Raw genomic sequence first — 21,591 nt, 5'->3', positions numbered from 1 at the left:
CCCTTAGTTGGTGGTATTCTTTAGCTTTTGAAATTATTTTTATAACTTTGTAAATAATTGGATGTTTACTTCTCTGAGTACATGTTGTATAGAACCCATAGTAATATATAAGTTCCTGGAGTCCAAGACTTGTTTCATTTTTGTCTTTGTACTCCCAACATCCTACACACGGTGGGGATAGGATAAATGTTTGTTGAATTTAATTTCAGGCACTTCTGATCTAGTAGAATGACCAGATATATAGGCATCAAACAATTAAGGACCCAATTCTTCATGGTAGAAAGAATAACTTTAGAGTGGGGGAACCTGAATTCAAATGTTGGCTTTGTTAGTTTGATGCAAGTTACCTGTGTAACCTTGAGCATGTTACCTCACTTCCCTGGTCCTCAGTTCCTTCATTTAGAAAATAAGGTTAGATTTCTAAAGAAGCATACTATGGAAAGAACACTGGCCCTAGAGTCAGACAATTGTTCAGTTGTTTCAGTTGTGCCTGACTCTTCTTGTCCCAATTTGGGGTTTTCTTGGCAAAGATGCTGGAGTGGTTTGCCATTTCCTTTTCCAGCTCATTTTACAGATGAGGAAACTGAGGCAAATAGGGATTACATGACTTGCCCAGGGTTACACAGCTAGTAAGTGTCTGAAACTAGATTTGAACTCAGGTCTTCCTAACTCCAGGCCCAGGGCTGTATGCACTATGGAGCCACCTAGCTGCCCCTAGTCAGAGAATCTGAGTTCAGATCCTACTTCAGATGCTACCATGGACAAGTCTCTTCCTTTCCTTGGGCCTCTGTTTCCTACTCTATAAAATGAGGGAGTGGGACTAAGATGACCTTTGAGGTTCCTTTCAACTCTAGATGACTTAGAAAAGGAAGTGGTGATGACAGAGTCAGTATGCCTTCATTAAGAACAAGTTATGCCAGTTTTATATATTTATGAATGCAAGGCAGTATGTTTGGTTACCTAAAAGAGTGAATCATTTCTAGGTCCACGATCAATGCTTCAGACAGGGATAATTAGTCTGGACTAGAGCGCTTTGAAGGTTTTTAAGGGTAGTGGGCCTGGAAGGATTCTTAGAAAGAAGCGGAAAAGCAAGGCATTCCTGGTGAGGTAGAAGAGATGGGAATGGGCCCTGGCTTGTTCATAGGGCAGTCTGTGAACCAACTTTGTCAACTTCTACTATCTGACAGGCTCTGGGTATCCTAAAAATCAAAAAAATGAAAAAGTAAACCATACCAAAAGGAAATCGTGGCATACATGCATACACATATACATATATATACACACATGCATATATGTATCTATACACATATATTTATGTTTATATATATTTATGTACACACACACACACACACACACACATATAAAATTTTCTGGCCTAGCCTCCCTCAGTTCTCCAAGTTCTATATAGAGATCAAGTTTCCCTTGGCCCGCCAAAGCAAGACCTCTCGCCTCGGAAGAGCCGAAGCCTCCCAAATCTCGGTGGTTTGTTTTTCGGTGGCTCGCTTCGCGTCTGTTGGAGTACCAGAGGTCAGGGATCATCTCCTTTTCCTGGAGTAGAGTTACCTGGCCTTGGCCTAGAGCCACCTCCCACGCCCGCCCAGCCGCCGCAGGGCTCAGTTCCTCCTCCAGGCCGGCAGGGGGCAGAGCCCCGCGCATGCGCACCCGGCGTCCCCTCCAGGCGCCCGCAGCCGTCCGCTGTAGTGAGCAGCGCCGGTGGCGGGCGTGGCGGCGGCGTAGTCGTCGTTGGGCGAGGCGAAGTAGGAGGAGAAAAAGGAGGAGGAGGAGGCGGCCAGTGCTGCAGCCTGGGCAGTCTGGGCGGCGGCAGCGGTCGCGGTCTCCTCGCGTCCAGGGCCTCGCTTGGGCCCCCTCCCCCATGCCCGCAGGCGGCCTATGAGCAACGCCGGCGGTGCCCGCCCGCCCAGGCCTGGGGAAGAGAGCCGCGGCGGCTGCAGCGATAGCGGCAGCGGCAGCATGGCGGACGACGGGAACGCGGCGGCTTTGGCCGAGAAGTTCCTGACGCCGGACGAGCCCTTCCCTCTGCTGGCCCCCCCGCGCGGCCCGGGCACCTGCTTCAGCGAGGAGTCGGGCTGCCTGGACGTCAGCGACTTCGGCTGCCAGCTGTCCTCCTGCCACCGCACCGACCCCCTGCACCGCTTCCATACCAACAGGTATGGGGCCGCCCACCCCCTCCCCCTTCCCCAGGACCCTGGCACCTGCTCCTCGCCCCCCACCCAGCTCCCTCTGCTCGATTCCCGCCCTTCCCCCGGGACCCGGGCACCTGCTCCTCGCCCTTCCCCCTCTTCGCCCCCCCACCATGCGCACCCCCTTCCCCTGGACCCCGGCACCTCGGCACCTGCTCCTCCACTCCCCCGCTCCTTGATTTCAAGCCCCGTCTCGGCTCCCACCCCTCCCATGTACCGCCCCCCCTCCTGGGACCCTGGCACCTGCTCCGCTCCTCCCCCTCCTTAATCTCCCCTACACCCACATCGGGGGATCCCTTCCTAGCCCCCCTGCCTCAGTCGCCCGAGACCTTGGCTCCTCCCCTCCCCCACTTCGTCTCTTCCTTCCCTCCCGACCCCCCCTTTCCCTTGGTTCCTTTCCCCCACGGTGGGCCCCTTGCCATTCTCTGCTCCTAGCAACCCAACTAGTCTCTCGCCAGAGCCCTGGCGTCTTCTCTGTCCTCGCCCCTCATCCTCCGAGTTCCTCATAGGTCCACAAATCTGTAGCTAGGAGGGCTCAGAGATCGGGAACTGGAAGGCACTGTGGAGACCAGGGAATATTGTGTTCAGTGCTGCAGGCTACAGCTGTAAGAGGACATTGACCAGCTGGAAAATGTCCAGAGGGGGCATGAGAAAAATGAGGGCCTGGGAGGTGAAGTTATCCTACCTTTGTTCAAGATCACACCTAGGATCATAGATCAAGGCCTGTAAAAGGACCCTAGAGACCATAATCCAACCCCCTTGTTTTTACAGGGAAGGAAACTGAGGCCCCAGGAGGGGGAAGTGATTTGCCCAAGGTCACCCACAGGATTTTAGATTTCCAATTGGAAGGAGCTTCAGGGCCATCTAGTCCAACCCCCTCATTTTCCATTCACTGTTCTGCAGTTGCCCAGTTGTTAGCCTACCTCCTCCCCAGCAACCATCTTCTATATATTGCATGCTTAGATTCATAGATTCATAAGACCTTAAAAAATCATCTAATTCCACATTCTCATTTACAGATGAAGAATCCAAGGTCCAGAGGCAACATCTCGGCTAATAAGTGATGAAGCCCTGGTCCCAGCCCAACTCCTCTGACTCCAAATTCAACATTTCCCCCAGCACCAGGCTGCCTCTCCTCATATGGAGTTTTGTTATTGGCTCCCATTCTTTCCTAAGCTTCTTCCACCTCCCAGATCTGCCCAGGCTCATTGTTTACCCTGTTGCATGTATTTTGTTCTTTTTTTCTTTCCTCTTTCCCTGTTCCCATTTTAAGTACACGTTAAATATACTCTACCACTACTGGTGCTAAGTCCCTACCTTTTGCCACATTTCTCGGTACTTAATCCCTTGGATTCCAAGTCTAATACATAGAATCTCAAAACTTTTGAATCCAACTCTTCCCCCCTACCCCCCACATACCCCATGGAGATATTCTTTCTGTATTTTGATTGAGCATCTTCAGTGAATGGTGGGAAATTTACTACCTAGAAAGCCATGGTTGGATAGCTCTAGTTGTTAGAAAGTTTTGCCTTATATTGATTTGACTTCTCCCCATTTATTCTGGTTCTATTTTCAGAAGCCACACAGCACAAGTCTAATATTTCTTCAACCTGACAGCCTCTTATAAATATTTGAAGATAGCTTTCATAAGATTGGTAAGGTAAAGGGAAAGGTATATCTATAAGCTGCATCTCCAGGGTTGCAGTCATTCTAAAATACTTTTAACTGAACAACTAAGGGCTTAACATAAATCCTTCTTTCTGCTATAAAAATCCCTAACTCTGAAAAGTGAGCCCTTTTGAGTTTATCTTATGCCTAGGGCTTTATCTTAATATTCAGTAAAATTCAGCAAATATTTATTAAGTAACCATTTCTCTTGATTGCACCTGGGGAAAATATCTTCCCTTGAACTGCTCAGAGGATTGTGAGTAGTTACTGGGTTTTTTGAGCCAGGTACTAGATTTCAGTCTTTTTTTTTTTTTTTTTGCAAAGGAAGCATTATTCCCAAATATATATTTGGTTTATAGTTGTTTTTTTAAACATATAATTTTACTGATATAAGAAACACCTATCAATTCAGATCAAAAACTGTTCTTCAGTTTATAAAAACAATTTTAGTTGACTGGGGCACCGAGAGTTTAAATAACTTACTCAAGGTCATGCAGCCAGTGTGTGTCAGAGGCCATACTTGAATAAAGATATTCTTGACTCTGACACTAGCTTTCTGTATATTAAGACATGCTGCCCATCTTATGTTTCTTCTAAGGGGCCCTAAAAAACCAAATTAAAGACTTTTTTCAGGTCTGAGAAGCAAAAGACTAGGAACTTGGGAGGCTGTTATGATAATCCAGACCAGAGGTGATAGAGGAGAGCCTAACCTGTAATGGTAGCCATGTGAGTGGAGAGGAGACTGATTTGCGAAATGTGGAGGTGGAGGCAAAAGGATCTGGGGATAAGAGTCACAGGTGACCTTGAGGTTCCATATTTGTGTGACTGGAATGATGATGGAATGCTCAGAAGAAATAGGGAAACTTGAAGGAAGGGTAGGTGACAGAAGGAAAACAAGTTCTATTTTGGACACATCTAGTTTGAGACATCCACTCTGTACTGTGCAGTGGATGATGTGTGATTGGAGTTCAGAAGAAATATTTGGGCTGGATATGGATATTTGGGAATCATCCACATAGAAGTGGTTCTGTCTGTAGAAGCTGCCAAGCTTGATGAGAGATTATATAGATAGAGAAGGCACAGGATGGAACCTTGGTCAGTACTGACCAAGAGGGCAGGAGATGGATGGTGATGTAGCAATGGAAACTCAGAGTGTATTAGATAGGTAAGAGAAGAATCAGGAGAGTGCAATATCAAAGGGAGGAAACATGAGTGGGGAACCTGCAGCCTCTAGATCCTTGAGTGTGGCCTTTTCACGGAATCCAGACTTCACAGAATAAATTCCCTTAATAAAAGGATTTGTTCTGTAAAACTTGGACTTAGTCGAAAGGCCCAACCCAAGGACCTAAAACACCACATATGGCCTTGAGGCCACAGCTTCCCCACCTCTAATTAGGAGAAGGTGGTTGGCAGTCATAAAAGCTTCACAGAATTCAAAGATAAAAGAGAACTGAGAACAGGCCATCAGATTTAGCATTTGAGATCACTGGCAACGTTGGTGAGAACAATTTATTAACTAGTACTGTCAGGAACCCAGGGAACAAGGTAAAGAAATGGAGGGTAGTCAAGAAACTAGACTTAGGAGACACTAACTGTCTGATTGCAAAGAGAGAAGAGGTACAAGAAGATAATTTGAGGTGGCAGGATTGAGTGAAGGGTTTTCCAGGAAAAGAGAGACCTGGGTATGGGTGGTAGGAAAGGAGCCAGTAGATAGAGGAGGAAGATGAGAGTGAATGATGTAGTGGTCAGACTCTCAGTGCTGACAGGAGGGGATGTTATCAAGAGCATGAGTAGGAGGTTAGCTAGTTTGGCTCAAATGTAGAGTACCTGAAGGGGAATGATGTCAGGTATGTTGAGGGGATCATTTTTCAGGTATGTTTTGGATGCTGAAATTCTGGGATCCAAGGCCAGAGCATATAGTACATTGGGTTTGAACTATGAGATAAAGACAGAGTAAACTGAGCAGTATCTAGCATTGGAGAGGGTTGCCAGAGATGTAGTATGTTCCTGAGGGATCCAGGTTTCTGTGAGTGTCATGAGATAGAATATGAGAAGAGGAGGTCTAGGATGAAGAGAAGTATATTAATGATAAAATGAGAATCCCATATAGGGTACAATAGAAGAAGAGGTTAGAGAAAGTACAGGTCTTATGGGTATTAGTGATGGGAGTGTGCAGAGTGGTAGTAGAGGAAAAGGGTGACAGTCCTTTAATAGATGACATCTTTGAATCAGACACTAGGACAAGAGCAGGTGGGAAACAGCAGGGCGCTGGTGAGGAGTCAGACTATACTCTCCCAAACAACAGAGGAATGGTTTGATGCAGCAAGGAGAAAGGGTTGAGTCGAGCTGGGTTGGTAAATATCTGGTGATCAGGTCTCAAGAGGTCTGACTGAACTGGTGCCGGTTCCTTTGCCTTATCCCAAGGTGATAGAGGATGGTGCAGCCTCAGAAGACAGCCTGCATGTGGCTCTTGGCTCTTTGTGGGGCCTGGGGGCTGCTGGACAGAGGGCTAAGGCAGAGGTGGGGAACCTACAGCCTGGAGGCCACATGTGACCCTCTTAGCTCCTCAAGGGTGGTCCTTTGACTGAATCTAAATTTCACAGAACAGATCCCCCTTTAATAAAAGCATTTGTTATGTAAAGTTTGGATTCAATCAAAGGACCACCCCTGAGGACCTAGAAGGCCACATGTGGCCCCCAGGCCACAGGTTACCAACCCCTGGGCTAAGGTATTGTTGCTTATGCTAGCTTTGTGTACAAAGGTGAGGTCAGCAGTGTCAGCATATGTGGCAGTAGAAGGGAGAAGAGGTCTTCAGATACAGTCCCTGGACTTTCAGTAATAATAAAGAACTATCGCCTTGTTTTCTCAGATGGTTTGGCAACCCAAGACAGAGCAGAGATTCCTCTACAAGTAGGAATAAGTTCCAGGGTAAGAACTTCAAAGGAAGAAAAACAGGTATTGGGACAAGAGCCATGTCCAGGCACCAGCAGTGGTCTCCTATTTGGTGCTTGGCTCATTGAGGCTATTTATTGGCAGAAACATTCAACCAGAATATATGGATGTCAGCCCTTGGTTACCTCTGGGCTCCAGAGTTTCTAATGCTCAGGTTCACTAGGCCATGGTGCCTTCTTTAGACAGCAGCTAGCAATCTTCTCTGATGTTCAGACAGAACCCTCTGTTTCATGTCTGGCAAACACAGTGTTAAATCTCTTATTGATGTTGCAGCTCTGCCTGGACTGTGCTGTTGGCAGGGAGTCTTCTCTGACCTTGTCCCAGTTTGGGACCTCTCCCTTCTGCTAAAGATTTACAAAATAAAGACTCCCACTCTTTTTCTCAAGCACTCTGGGGCTTTTCAGCAGCCCGAGGTGTTTCTTCCTCCCCCCCCCTCCTTCCCCGCCTTGTACAAGTTGTGCTTTTAGTAGAGTGCCCAGTGAAAGGGAGGCATCTATAGTATGACTTGTAAAGATTTGTTCCTGGGCACATCCCCTCATGGTAACCAGGTAGTTGGGGTGCAAAGCGCTAAGAACAATGGAAAGGAAATAACAAAGTGAGAGATTTTGCTCCTGGTACAGTCATCAGCTCTCCCTGTGACCAAAGGCAAATGAAACAATTTGCCACTTTCCCCCAATCAAAGCAACCCATATTTGAGTGCCTCCTGTGTCTCAGCTACTGTGCTGGCTTCTGTGGGGAGTACACAGAATGGGAGCCATTCTTAGGGTTCTGGCGTTCTTGTTGGGGGAGCAAGGCACCAATTCTATTGAGTTAAGTAGTCATCATGATAGCTAACATTGATAGAGCTTATATAAGTATAGAAGACAAAAATACAAATGAAGTGACAAGGCAGTAGTTCCAGCTCTGCTTGCAGTGTCTAACACTTGTTGCTTTAGAGCAGATCCTCATTTTGTTCTTGAAGATTTTCAAAATGCCTTGCTTCCATGACTTTATTTTCACTTGACAACTCTGGGAGTGTGTGATTATCTCCATTTTGAAGACCATTAGATTTTTGTGCTGCATTCAAGACCATGTACAATATGCCCCCAACCTGAGCCTTTCCAGGATTCTCTCCATTCTAACCTAAGGGACTCATCCACCATCTCCTTACTACCAAACATACTTCAGCTGGGTTAGACTGCTCTCCAGACACAAGTTAAGCTTTCAGACTTTTGCCAGCCTGGTCTCCATCTGGAAAACCCTCCCTTTTCTCTTCTTTGCCCTGGTCCTTCAAGAGCTGCTGACCACCCCAAGTCTCTCCTTCTCTGACCGGTTCAAGAATTCAACATTTATTAAATACCTATTGCATGCAAGGTAGGATAAAACGAAGAAAATAAGAGTTCCTGCTCTCAATGAGCTTATATTCTACTAGGGATATTACAAGCATAGATATTTAAATACAAAGTAATCTGAGGAAAGAAAAAGCACTTACTGGGGGAGGGTGATCTGAGAAAGGAGAGATCACAGAAGCCCACAGTTAGCACCTCCTACTCTGAAATCAGTACTTGTCTAAAAGAATGAAAAAAGTGCTCAATGGAGAACCAGTTAATTAACATGCGTTCAGTGAGTGGCTGCTGTGTGCCAGACACTTTGCAAATACTATCTCATTTGATCTTTGCAATATCCCTGAGAGGTAGGTGCTATTAGTGTCCCCGTTTTACAGATGAGGAAACAGGTTGGTTAAGGGTCTTGCCTGACACTTAAGTATCTTGAGGCTAGATTTTAACTCGAGTCTTTCCGACTCCAGGAGTAACCTTCTGTCCACTATACTTCCTAACTGCCTCAAAATCTTGTTGTCTTCAAAATGGGGATAATCACTCACCGATAATGTTGGGAACTTAAAAGAAGCCAGAAAGTAGAATGTTCCAGGTGTGGAGGATACTCAGTGAAAAGGCCCGGAGTCAGGAGATGGAATGTCTATAATAGCAGGGCAGCCAGTGTTAGTGGATCAGTGTTATGTGGGGGTGTAAGAAGCCTAGAAAGGTAGGAATGGGTCCCATTCTGAAGGACTTGGAAACCAAACAGAAGATTTGGGGCCACTAGGCAGCCCCTGAAGTTAATTGAATTGAGGTATGTGGGTGTTTGTGAGAGCGACAGACATGTTCAGACCCGAGCTTTAGGGGGATGCGTTTGACATCTGAGTAGAGAAGGGAGTGGCGTGGGGAGAGACTTGTGGTAGGAAGACTGACCAGCTGGCTGTTGCAGTATTCCAGGTATGAAGTGATGACCCTGCACTGGGGTAGGGGCAGTGTCAGAGGAGAGAAGGGGATGTATTGGAGAGAAATTTTACAGGTGAAAATGTCAACAGATTGGATATTGGTGGGGGTGGGGTGAAAGAGTGAGGAGTCAAGGATGACACCTAAAATGAGAGACTGGCAGGATGGTGGTGCTGTCCTCCACAGTAATAAGAAAGGAAGAGGGGAAGTTTTGTGGGGAAAGAGGATTTGGTTTTGGAAATACTGAGTTCAATAATATCTACAGGACATCCAGCTTGAAATGTCCAATAGGCAGTTGGGAGATGCAAGCCTGGAGGAAAAGAGAGAGATTAAGGCTGGACAAATAGGTCTAAGAATCATTTGCTTAGAGATGAAAATTAAATTCATCTGAGTTGATTGGCAGCTAGGTGGTGCAGTGGATAGAGTGTCAAAGACTCCCCTTCCTGAAATATGCCCTTAGACACTGACTAGCTGTATGACCCTGGACAAATTACTACACCCTGTTTGCCTCAGTTCTTCATCTATAGAATGAGCTGAAGAAAGAAGTGGCAAACTGCTCCAGTATCTTTGCCAGGAAAACCCCAAAAGGGCCACAAAGAGTTGGACATGATTAAAATGACTGAACAGTGAAAGAGTTGAGGTTGCCAAGAGAATTAGTTAAGAGGGAGGAGAGGGGCCAGGAAACATACTTAGGACCCATAGTTATTGGGCATGACTTAGCTGAAAATCCAGCAAAGGAGACTGGGAAGGAGCACAGTCAGGCAAGTAGGAGGACAACAAGGAGAAGCCCAGGATCATAAAAGCTTAGAGGGTGTCGAGAGATGAGTGGCACAGGATTACGGAATATGTTACAGGATTGCCTTGCTTCCCTGGAGGCCCATACATTTATAGAGGGTCCAGTCATTACTGGGTTTTGATTTTTTTTCCGGTTTGATTCAGTAGCAGGTTAGAACAAAAGCAGGGATTGGTGAGGGTAAATCAGGACTGGGATTTGGCAAAATAAGGAATCAAGGGGCTCCAGAGAAGAGGAGAGGTAAAGTTGAACTGTTCTCCAAAGGCGTCAAGCTAGAGAAGGGAGGAGAGGAGCCAGTGGACAGGCGATAGACTGGGATTAAGAACTGAAGGCTGGTGGGATTAGAGGGAGAACAGAGTTGGTGGTTGGTTGTAAGGCAGAGGGAGGGGGTGGAATGACAATAGATTATGATCAAATAAAGGAATTTCAGAGTTTTAGAACATGGATGTAGGAACGCTTGTTGGTGATGCTAGGATTCAAGGTGTGACCATGTCTGTGTGTGACTCTGGTGAGGTGGAAGAGGGGGTCTTGGGGAATGATTGAATTGAGGACCTGAGTGATTAGGGCAGGGATGAGGAAACTGTGACCTTCTAAGTCCTCAGGTGCAGCCTTTTGAGCAAGTCCAGGTTTTACAAAACAAATCCTTTTATTAAGGGAATTTGTTTTGTGAAGTTTGGATTCCGTCAAAGGGCTGCACTCGAGGACCTAGAGGGCCACATAGGGCGTTGAGGCCCCTGGGTTAGGGTATTTGAAGGAGAGTCATTATAAATGTTGAAGTCCGTTAGTATGAGGGCAGCAGTGAAAAGGAGAGAGAGATGGGGAGCCAGGTACTGAAGAAGGTATGATGGGGAGTAGGGGTGGGACATGGAGATACAACAGCTAGGAGACTTTGGATTCAGTGGTAAGTGTGGATTGAACAAACCTCAGAAGAGCAGAGGTTCCGGGGTAGGGGTGAGAGGGAGAGTCTTCAGGTACCAGTGGGAAATAAGGAGTATTCTGACCATCCTGACCAGGAAGGGTATGGGGGGATGGGGCCATGCATGAAAGTGTATCTAGTGCTTGCAGGAGGCAGCCCTCTTCTGGCCTTCTTGCCAACCCTTTGGGCTGAAGGGGAGAATCCCCTGAAAGTTACAGAGCTCCCAAAAGAGGCATTTGCTGTTTTCTCCAAAACTGGCGTTGTAGTGCCCTGGTGTCTGCCCCCCACAGTTTCTTATGCTTGGAGACTCCTGTTTTTACTGCCCATAGCTAGCCATCCCGAAGGCCAGAGGCTGTGGTGTTCTACTGTATGCTATATTAGCCTCCTTTCCTATCTGGGGGTGAGGACATCAAGAGATGCTTGGGGATGTTCAAGCCTTCCTGGCTTTCCACTTTTGTCCTGTTTACCTTCAACTGTACACAGACTGAAGTTGTTTTCAAAGGGATTTGAGATGCTATACAACCAGAAGGGAACATCACATCCTCAGTGGATTCCCAGGCTCAGGTCCTCCTGCAGACATTCCACTGGAATGAATCACCTGACCTGTCTTCGGTTTTAGTGGCCAGTGCACAGAACTTGAAGCTCTTGATTTCTTCTCTCCCCTCAGCAATCACTGGCTTGAACAGTGGTCTTTAGGGCATATTTGATGCCTATGAAACTCTGCTAAGTCATTTTAAGGTTCCAATTCACTGACAAGTAAAAGATATCTAAACAACTTTTACAAAATTACTTCCCATTCCCAACAGTTTAGCTTATCCAACTGGCACAGACCAGTCACTTTCCTTCTCACTACCTCAGTTGCCTGTCTTCCTTCTCACTACCTCAAAATTTGAAGGTCCTCTTGAGACCAGTGGTTTGTGATGATCAAACATGGAATCACTTGTCAGTTATGTGACACCTGTAACCTCTGTTAGCCAATGGAAGTACCGCACAAGTAAGTGCCCTGTAGAGTCTAGCATCCTGTAATATCTGCTCATACAGAATGTAGAGAGCTTGGAGAACTTTATGGGACGAGCTCCTTGGGATTTGTTCCCTGGTCTGTCTCTGCACTGTCAAAGGATCTTATTGACAATCCCCTTGGAGCAAATGAGAAATCTTTTAAAGAGTATTTTGTTTCTGTTTAGATTTGATGACTGACCTGAGTTTCTGTCTCCAAGAGGTTGTGTTTTTTTTTCTTTTTGAAGAGATAAATAGCATTTCAGTTATCCAGAAAATATTAGGGTCTTTTTTCAAATGCTCATATACACTATATATTTTATTTGCCAGGAAAGATTTTCTGATGTAAAAGATTATCACCCCTAAAACTGAATTCTTTTTACTCCTCACATCTATATAAATCCTTTGATATTAAAAGAGTGTGAAAACTCTAGAAGAATTGTACTTGATATACAATTTAGATCTTGTTGGTAGCATATTAGAACTACAGTCAAGGCCAGAGGCTCTTGGCCAGAGCAGTAAAGAGCTAGCTTTTTTTAAAAAACAACAATTCTGTGCTGAAGGTAGTAGAGAATTATCCCCATTTTACAGGTGAGTAAATTGAGGTTCAAAGGTGATTTGCCTAATCACATAGCTCGGAAATGTCAGGATATCAATCCTGACTAATTTGACTAATTTGACTTTTTTTGACTAATTTGATTTTGATTCTCCCACACTACCTCTTTTCTGTGACTTATATGTTATGGAACTATAGAACAGTAATGATTTCACACAGACTTCCACAGAACTATGGGCTCAGCATACTCCTGTACTTCTGCAATGAAGAAATTAGGTTTCAAAGAGCTATTGGTTATACCTGGAAGGATTCAGTGGCCCAGCATGGCCAACTGCTTGGTCCTTCCTTCAAAGGTTGCTGTGAAGGTCATGGAGGCCTGTGCAAAAATGTCTGAAGTAGTTTCATGTTAAACTGCCACATCCTCAAAGTCTCTCCTGTCTGTCTTTCATGTTCTTGCAGGTGCTAAGAAGATTCATTTCCTCGTAGCTTAAATTGAGTTAAGCACCATCTCATGGATTTGGCTTTTTCATAAATTTGGAACATTTCCATTTTCAATAACCCTTTTAACCTTGCCTTTATAAGCCTGTGGCCAGTGCTTAGCACATGGTGACCATTTCCTGGGTGTTAGTGACTGACAGAACATTAGACCCAATCACAAACTTTTACTAGTCAATCCTCAATCCTTTGGGAGGGGAAAACAACAGGGCCTTAGGTGACACAAGACAGAGTTGTATGTGATCTTGGCTTTATTGAACGTTGGCATTTGTGTTTGCTTTTAGGTCTCACAAGCCCCTTGAGGGCAGGCACTGTTCCCTTTTTGTATTTCCATTGTCTGGGAGCTCACTAAATGCTTATTGTTGCTGCTGCTTGTCTTGCTTAGAACCATGATGTGCTTTTCAGTTTTTTAGCTGATTATAAACTGGTTTTGATGATTTTTTTATCATAGTTGAGATCTGGTAATTCTGGGCCTTCATTCCTACTTTTTTTACATTATAGTCCTTCACAATTTTGTTTTGTCTAGTTTTCTTTAATATATATTATAATTAATATAATTTAATATTTATACATTTAGGAACTATAATTATTCTTAAGCATCTCAGTTTCTTTAATGATTCATAGTTTTCTAAGTAAATCATTAAGATCTTCTGCAAATAGGGATAGCTTTGTTTTCTTTTTGCTAATATTTATACTTTTAGTTATTCTGGTGTCTTTTGGCTATGTTTAGCCTTTCCAGTTTCTTGTCAAATAGTAGTGGGGTGTGGAGCATTTTTGTATTTATTTTTCTAACTGGAAAAAAGTGGTATATTTGTCTTGAACTTGAGCATCTTTTCATACTTAGTGGTTTTCCCTCAAAATTCACTTAGTATTTGTGAGTAGGGACCTCATTTGGAATACAGTAACATTTTATAAACTAGCTGTTTAATTCTAGGACTTGAGCCTGTTGCAAATACTAACCTTGCAGCATCTCTACTAGTAGGTGGTAAAAGGAGAGGAATTTGCTGACTTTGCTGTGCCTTGTAGTGAGTCACTTGCAGAGCTGTGCTTAGAAATCACAAGTTCTTCCTTAGAGTCCCTGTGGCTTCAATCTGACTGTGCCTGTTTTTCATAGAAATTGTTTTTGTACAAAAGTTTTTGGAAACCAGGGGCCTGGAATTCATTGTTTTTTTTTTCTTTAAAATCACATCGTATTTAGTTGGGCTCTAGGCCTAGTCCTGCTACTGACCATTTACTTGGGGTGGCTCATCTTTTTCTGATTTAATTTTCTCATTTTTAAAAATGAGATGTTTGGACTGAGTGACCCCTAAGGCCCCTTTCTAACTGACAGAGTATGATTCCATGATTTGCTTGATTTTAGTCAGAATTCTCAATCACTGCCTGCCTCCATTTCCTCTCAATGTATAATGTGTACAGTCATTAAAATGTGGAGTTAACAATATTGTAAATTCACAGGTAGCAAGGAAATTGAGCTTATATTTAATTGGATTTATGTTTTTGCATATATCGTGTTGTTTCCTCCTAAGCACTTTGAGAAACCGTGTTTACTTTTTAGTTGTTAACCTTTTATAAAGGAGGTAAATTCTTTTTTTGTATTTTTATTATTATGAATTTAGTAAGCATCAACAAACAAATATTTCTTTATACAAAAGAAGATCAGAAAGAGAATTGTCTATGATTTCACCAGGGCTATATCACATGAAGTCTGTTTTTTAAAGTATTTCTTAAATTGAACCCAATAGTTGCATTCCTTCCCTTCTTTCCTGGGTCCTCCTTTAATTTAATTTAAAGGTAAATTTTTCCTTGAGTGAACCTTCTTTAGCCTACACATCCAGTCTTTGGCTTCAGTTCATCAAATGTACAAGGGGTGTGACTGTTTGTGAGCATGCATGCACGTGCGTGCATGTGTGATTTTGAATTAAAGTATTGCTCCTTTTGTTGTAAATGACTGTTGTTACTCATTTACTCTGTTGGGTTTTATACAGGTGGAACCTGACTTCCTGTGGAACCAGTGTAGCAAGCTCTGAATGCAGTGAGGAGCTCTTTTCTTCAGTTTCTGTTGGTGACCAGGATGATTGTTATTCTCTGCTAGATGACCAGGATTTCACATCTTTTGATTTATTCCCTGAGGGAAGTGTCTGCAGTGATGTCTCTTCATCTATTAGCACTTATTGGGACTGGTCAGACAGTGAATTTGAGTGGCAGGTAGGTTTCTTCTTTTCTCTTTTATCAGTAGACATACAAAATATGATTCCCTTGATGGCACTTTGCTTTTCATCATAATTTCAAGTGTCTCTTGGATCCGATAGCTTAATCTAAAACTGATAATTCAAGGGGGTAATAATTGTCATTGTTATATTGGTTGATATTGTAGTTATAATGATAGGACTCTAATGTGAAATCATTTGGGCTAAGTGGTCCTTATGTCCATAAAGCAATGACTGACAAGTTTGTATTTTTCCATCGTTCTGATCTATTTTAACCTTGTGTCAATCTTTGCAACTTCTGACCCCAGCTACAGCATGCTTGCCACGATGCCACACTGCCCCTAGGAGGCTTATTACTTGCTGAATTTTTTTCTTTTCATTCATTTCTTCCCTGGCCATCTGCAGTGACCTGTAAGCTACTCCTGCTGCGGCCTCAGATAGCCAACTCAAACCCTCTCCCAGTTTCTGGTCTCAATAAAGAAGTGCCCCTCCCTGAGCCTGGTATCTATAAGTGACCCCAAGAACTTCACCACATCTAGGTCTGATTAGGAATGCCCTCTCCCACATCTGCACTGATGACCTATTCTCCCCCAAGCCCATCCTAGGGGCATAAAGCTTCCATACCTAAACCTCAACTTTCAGTATGTATTTTCTCTGATATGACTCACTCCCTCTAGTGTTTGGAGGACTTCTTGTATCTGTGGGGATAAACCTCTTTCTATATTGCCACAGAGAATATATGTGTGTCCTTTTTTTGTTGTTGTGCCTGCTCCTGTTTGTACCAGCTTCCTTAGTACCAATTTCTTGCAATTCCATGAATCCCAACTCTTTGCTTTAATCTAAGCTATGAGGCCAGATAAAACAAGGGGAATACTTATTTTACTCCATTTTAGTTAATGGATCTTATAAATTTCTGATGCTTGTTGTAGGCATTCTTGCTAATTTGTTATATAATCTAATGACTTATGTGTGTTATATGAGACGAGTCAAAGACCTTGAGGACCATAGATGAGAATTAGGCAGAAATAATAATTATAATCGCTCTCATTTTAGGACATGTTGAGATTTGCTGAGTACTTGACATGTTATTTCATTTGATCCCCACAAAAACCCTGGGAAGTGGGTGCTGTTATTATCCCCATTTTACAGATGAGGAAACTGAGACACACTAAGCAAAAAGTACATAAGGGCTTTTGGATCACCTAATATGCAAAGAATTATTTGGTAGAATTGGAGCCAAAAGAGATCTAAGAGATGAGACAGTAGAGATCCTGACTCACACACATCCTAGGTAGAAGAGTCAGAATTTACAACCATGTCTTCCAACTCCAGCTACAGCATGCTTGCCACAGTGCCACACTGCCTTTAGGAGTCTCATCACTTGTTGAGTTTTTTCCTTTCCTTTCTTCCTTGGTCCTATCCTTGTCCTCAAAACATGCATATATAAAATGTCTTTTGTTTCAGATTAGATTAAGATGCTGGTATACCTTGGGTATAGCCTCCATCAGCAAATGCAAATATATTGTTGTAACATTGCAGTTTGGGTGCCAATATCCTCCCTTGCCCACAACTTGTCCCTTGTTCACAGTAAGGGCCTACAAAGTTTCCCAGTAGAGCAGTGATATTGAATCACCAGAGGGTCCTCTAAGAAATGACACTTTTTTTACCTTGCTTATCGCATGGAGTCTATTTAGCATTTTCACATGTAATTCAAAGGAAAAGCTACCACCAGTATTTGCTGTTGTGTAAATGTGAGTGTTTAAAGTATTAGACCAGGCTCTAATTATATCCGGTAATGCTTTCTGTCTTCTGAAATTAGAGTATATATACTTTCTTAATAATCTGATGGATTTATTTGCATAAATATGCTGTTTAAACAAGTTGGAAAACATTTAAAAAAACATTCTTTTGTCATTGAGAGATTCTAACTAAATTTGTATAAATATTTCAAAAATTTAAATCTTAGAAATTTAGGTTTCTGGGGGAGTTGATTCTCTTTTTCACTGATCAAAAGAGAAAGTCCCTTTCTTTCACAGGATCCTAGGTTTAGAACTGGAAGGACCTTACAGACTAGCCATGGGGTTGTTACCAGGATCAAATAAGTTGATGTGTGTTAAGTGTCTTACAAATCTTCAAGCATCATAGAAATGAGTACTTGAGATGAAGTCAGACTCCAACTCAGGTTGAGGCTTCTGCCACCATTGGGCCAAACAAACATACACCTCACCTGGTCCTCAGTGTCTTCATGTCTGAGAACTTGGGTAGATGATGATGATCATAGCTAGCATCTCAATAACACTTTAAGATTTGCAAAGCATGTTGCCTCTGTTATCTCATCTGATCTTCACAACACCCTGGGAGGCAGGTGCTGTTATTATCCTTATTTTATGATGATGAATGTGAGACTGAAAGAGTTGGGGAGTAACTTGCCCAGGGTCACACAGCTACTAACATTCTTATGCAGGATTCAAATTCAGGTGTTGCTGACTTCAAGTCTAGCACTCTATCCATTTTGCCATCTGCCTGCTAGAAGGTGACAAATGGTTTTGGTCATAGCATTAATACAGAAGGCCTTAATCTTTTTTGTGTCCTGTAACCCTTTGGCAGTGTAGTGAAGCCTCTTCTCAGAATATTTTTGCATGCATAAAATAAAATACATAGGATGCAGAGGATTCCCATTTATAGTGAAATAGTTATCAAAATATTTTTTAAAAACCACAAATTCACAGACTTAAGGTTACGAGCCCTTGCACTAAGGTGTGGAGCAGTGAGCTGGAACAGTGGAAGAGGTGCCCACATTGATGAAATTTTACACCCTTAAACTGTTGTCATCCTCTCTGTCCCATTTATCTCCTATCTGGAGCATATGGACCTGATTAGAGAATGTGGAAGGGCATGTCCTGTTATGTGGAGTACAGAGTTCAACTCCTGACTCAGTTTATGTGACCTCAGGCAAGTCTCTTTACCTTTTCTGTACCTCTTCTTTTCAGAAGAGATTGGATTAGCTATTTGTGATGTCCTTTTTCATAAATCTATGAGAAAACTGAAGTCTAGATAGTTTAGTTACTTTCCCAAGATCACATAGTTAATAAGTAGCAGTACTGGGATTTGAAACCAGGTCCTCTGACTTCAAATTCAACTCTTCTCACTGCATGCCTTTCTTCCTTTTCTTTCTTTAAAAAAGTTCCAAATTCTCTACCCCACCCCACTGAGAAGGCAAGAAATATGATACCCATTATACAATGACATCATGTAAAACATATTTTTGGCATTAGTTATGTTCCAAGGTGGGGGGGAAGCAAGAAAAATAATGGAAAAAAATATGCTTCAATCTGCATTCAGAGTCCATCAGTTCTCTCTTTGCAAGTGGGATAGCATTTTTCATCATGAGTCATTTGGAATTGTCTTGGATCATTGTGTTGATCAGAGTAGCTAAGTCATTCACAGTTGATCATCTTACAACATTGCTATTGCTGTGTACAGTATTCTGGTTCTGCTCACTCCACATTGCATCATTTCATATAGGTCTTCCCAGGTTTCTCTGAAATCACCCTCCTCGTTATTTCTTACAACACAGTAGTGTTACTTTTCTTCAGTGTTGAGAATCTTGCCCATTTGTTTTGTCCATATCGATTTCCTTATGATCTTTTCTCAATCTGTTGTGCTTTTTTTCTGAGACAGAGCAATACCAAATAATTTCTTTACTCTCAAGTTAAAATTCAAAACCACTATTCTTTAATTACCTTCTCAATCTGCTTCTTCAAAAAGTATGTTCTAATTGTATTTTTTCCTCTATTTTTTCTCAATTACATGTAAAAAACCCCAGCTTTTAACATTCTTTTTTAAAATTTTGAGTTCTAAATTCTTCCCCCCTCCCCTCCTTGAGAAGGCAAGCAATTTGATGTAGATTATGTATGTATAGTCCTGCAAAACATATTTCCATATTAGCTATGCTGCTAAAGAAAACATAAGGCCAAAAAAACCCCAAGAAGAATAAAATGAAAAATAGCGTGCTTCAATCTGCTTTCAGATAACATCAGTTCTTTCTCTCAAGATGGATAGCATTTTCCATCATGAGTCCTTTAAGATTATCTTGGATCGTTGTATTTCTGAATATAGCTGAGTCTTTCACATTTTCTTCATCATACAATATTGCTGTTACTGTGTACAGTGTTCTACTAGTTCTACTCACTTCACTTTGTATCACTACATGTAAGTCTTTACAGGGTTTTCTGAAATCATCTTGCTTGTCATTTCTTACAGCACAGTAGTATTCAATCACAGCTTTGTACTACAACTTGTTCAACCATTCCTTAATTGATGGGCTTCCCTTCAATTTCCAATTATTTGCCATCACAAAAAGAGCTGTTATAAATAATTTTGTGCATAGAGATCCTTTTTTCTTTTTTTTCATCTCTATGGGATGTAGACCTAGTAGTGGTGTTGCCAAGTAAAAGGGTATGCACAGTTTTATAACCCTTTGAGCATAGTTCTAAATTGCTCTCCAGAATGGTTGGATCACAACTCCACTAACAGTGCATTAGTCTCCCAATTTTTCTACATCCCCTCCAATATTTATCATATTTCTTTTTTTGTCATATTAGCCAATCTAATAGGTATGAAGTGGTAGAACATTTTTTTTATATGACAATAGATAGCTTTGATTTCTTCTGAAAACTACCTTTCTTTTGACAATTTAGCAATTGGGGAATGACTTGTATTCTTATAAATATGACTCAGTTCCCTCTATATATGAAAAATCAGAGAAATTTGCTTTAAAATTTTCCCCTCAGTTTCCTGCTTTCCTTCTAATCTCGGCAACATTGGTTTTGTTTGTGCAAAACCTTTTTAATTTAATGTAATCAAAATTATCCATTTTACATCCCATAATACTCTATATCTCTTGTTTGGTCATAAATTTTTTCCCTTATAAGTAGATCTGACAGCTCAAATTTTCCATGCTCTTCTAATTTACTTATGATATCTTCCTTTATGTCTAAACCAAGTACCCATTTTGACCTTATTTTGGTATACATTTTGAGATCTTAATCTGTACCTAGTTTCTGCTTAACTGCTCTCTAGTTTTCCCACCAATTTTTGTCAAATAGTGAATTCTTGTCCCCAAACCTTGGATCCTTTGGCTTTATTAGGCACTAGATTACTATGGCCCCTTTGTTGAAATGAAATAATTAACCTCTCTTGCACACATCGAGCTGGAATTTACTTGGTGGGAAGTATACTGTTTAGGATGTGGGATTAAGTCCCTTTCCCACCAAATTGCCAAGGAATATCCTTTTTTTATTAAGTTTAGTAGTCTTCTATTTCTCTACTTGTCATCTAATTTTCAGGATTTCTTTTTCTCTTGTTTATTTATTTGTTCTGAACTTAACAAATATCAAATTTCTTTATATAGAGTAGATTAGAAAAAGAAGATTATTATACATGAAGCTGTGGATCTCTTGTCTTTCTTTTAAAGCATGTGACATATTCAACAGGTAACTTTAAGCTGTCCTGGTTGTCTGTGATTCCTTATAGCCTATTTTTTCTGTTCTCTTCTGGGCATTAATTTTTTTTAAAATGCTTCAGTGGCTTCCTTTTTTAAAAAAAGTCTTTATATTTTTTAGCAATATCAAGACTGGGTTTCCATTCTTTCCCCCTTTCCCATCCCCACTAGAAAAAAAAGAAAAATTCCTTTTAAAGAAATACAGTCAAGTAAAGCAAATTTCCCCACATTGACTATGTCTGAAAATACATGTCTCATTCTGCAGCCATAGTCCATCACTTCTCTGTCAGGAGGTGTGGGTATCATGCTTCATCAGTCCTCAGGAATCAGGGGTGGTCATTGCATTGATTTGATTGAGTTCTTAAGTCTTTAAAAATTCCAACCATTTTTTTAAAGAATGTTTGTTAAATAATGAATCCTTTGCTGATTTTTGTTTTCTATAAATAAGTTCACCAAACTTAGCAGTGTTTTGTAAACATTTGGTTGATTTCCTGGTGTATCTGTTCTATTCCATTGTTATTTGTGTCTCATTCTTGCCTGGTACCAGATAGTTTTGCCGATAAACCACTCAGTAATGTGTTTGCCAGCCTTGGGGTGTAAGAGACCTCTTGTTAGCTTTTTTCTTTGTGTACTTCCTTTGCAGTTCTTGCCTACTTGTTCCCTTTTTTGTTATTAATTTAGAAATCAAGAAACATAAACATTTCAGGATACAAAGAACAGAAAGAGGATTTTATACGAGGCATGTATGTGAACTTGTATATTATACATACACACACATATAAGTCTATATTAAATTTAATACAGTAGTAACAAAACTGCCCTGCTTATCCCCTTCAGACCTTTCCTCTACTCTCATCTATGTATTTTTAAAATTTTTCATTTATTCTCTTCTTTCTTTTTGCACTATTATCACTATCCACCCCCTCCTCCCTAGGTGCTTTCCTTTGTAACAAAAACTCACTTTTTTCCATATAAATTTCATTGTTATTTTGTCATGTTCAATAAAGGGAGTTTCTTCATAATTTTGTTTGGTATCATATTGAATACAG

The 21,591-nt window shown here is 41.8% G+C and overlaps 1 protein-coding gene across 2 annotated transcripts in view; it reads left to right on the top strand.

Moving 5' to 3' along the window:
• Nucleotides 1-1,664: 1,664 nt before the first annotated feature.
• Nucleotides 1,665-21,591, top strand: part of FAM199X (family with sequence similarity 199, X-linked) — a 32,754-nt gene continuing 12,827 nt past the window's right edge. Inside the window, exons 1-2 of one of the 2 annotated variants that reach the window (XM_072626370.1) lie at nt 1,665-2,168; nt 14,818-15,037. In XM_072626370.1, the coding sequence (XP_072482471.1) occupies nt 1,891-2,168; nt 14,818-15,037 (498 nt within the window). In that variant the 5' untranslated portion in view covers nt 1,665-1,890. The remainder of the gene's footprint in view (nt 2,169-14,817; nt 15,038-21,591) is intronic. The other variant, XM_072626371.1, reaches the window with a different exon arrangement.

Source organism: Notamacropus eugenii, chromosome X (genome assembly GCF_028372415.1).
Source record: "Notamacropus eugenii isolate mMacEug1 chromosome X, mMacEug1.pri_v2, whole genome shotgun sequence".
Taxonomy (NCBI): domain Eukaryota; kingdom Metazoa; phylum Chordata; class Mammalia; order Diprotodontia; family Macropodidae; genus Notamacropus; species Notamacropus eugenii.
Note: the sequence above shows the minus strand (reverse complement) of the source record. Positions and strands in the feature narration are given on the sequence as shown.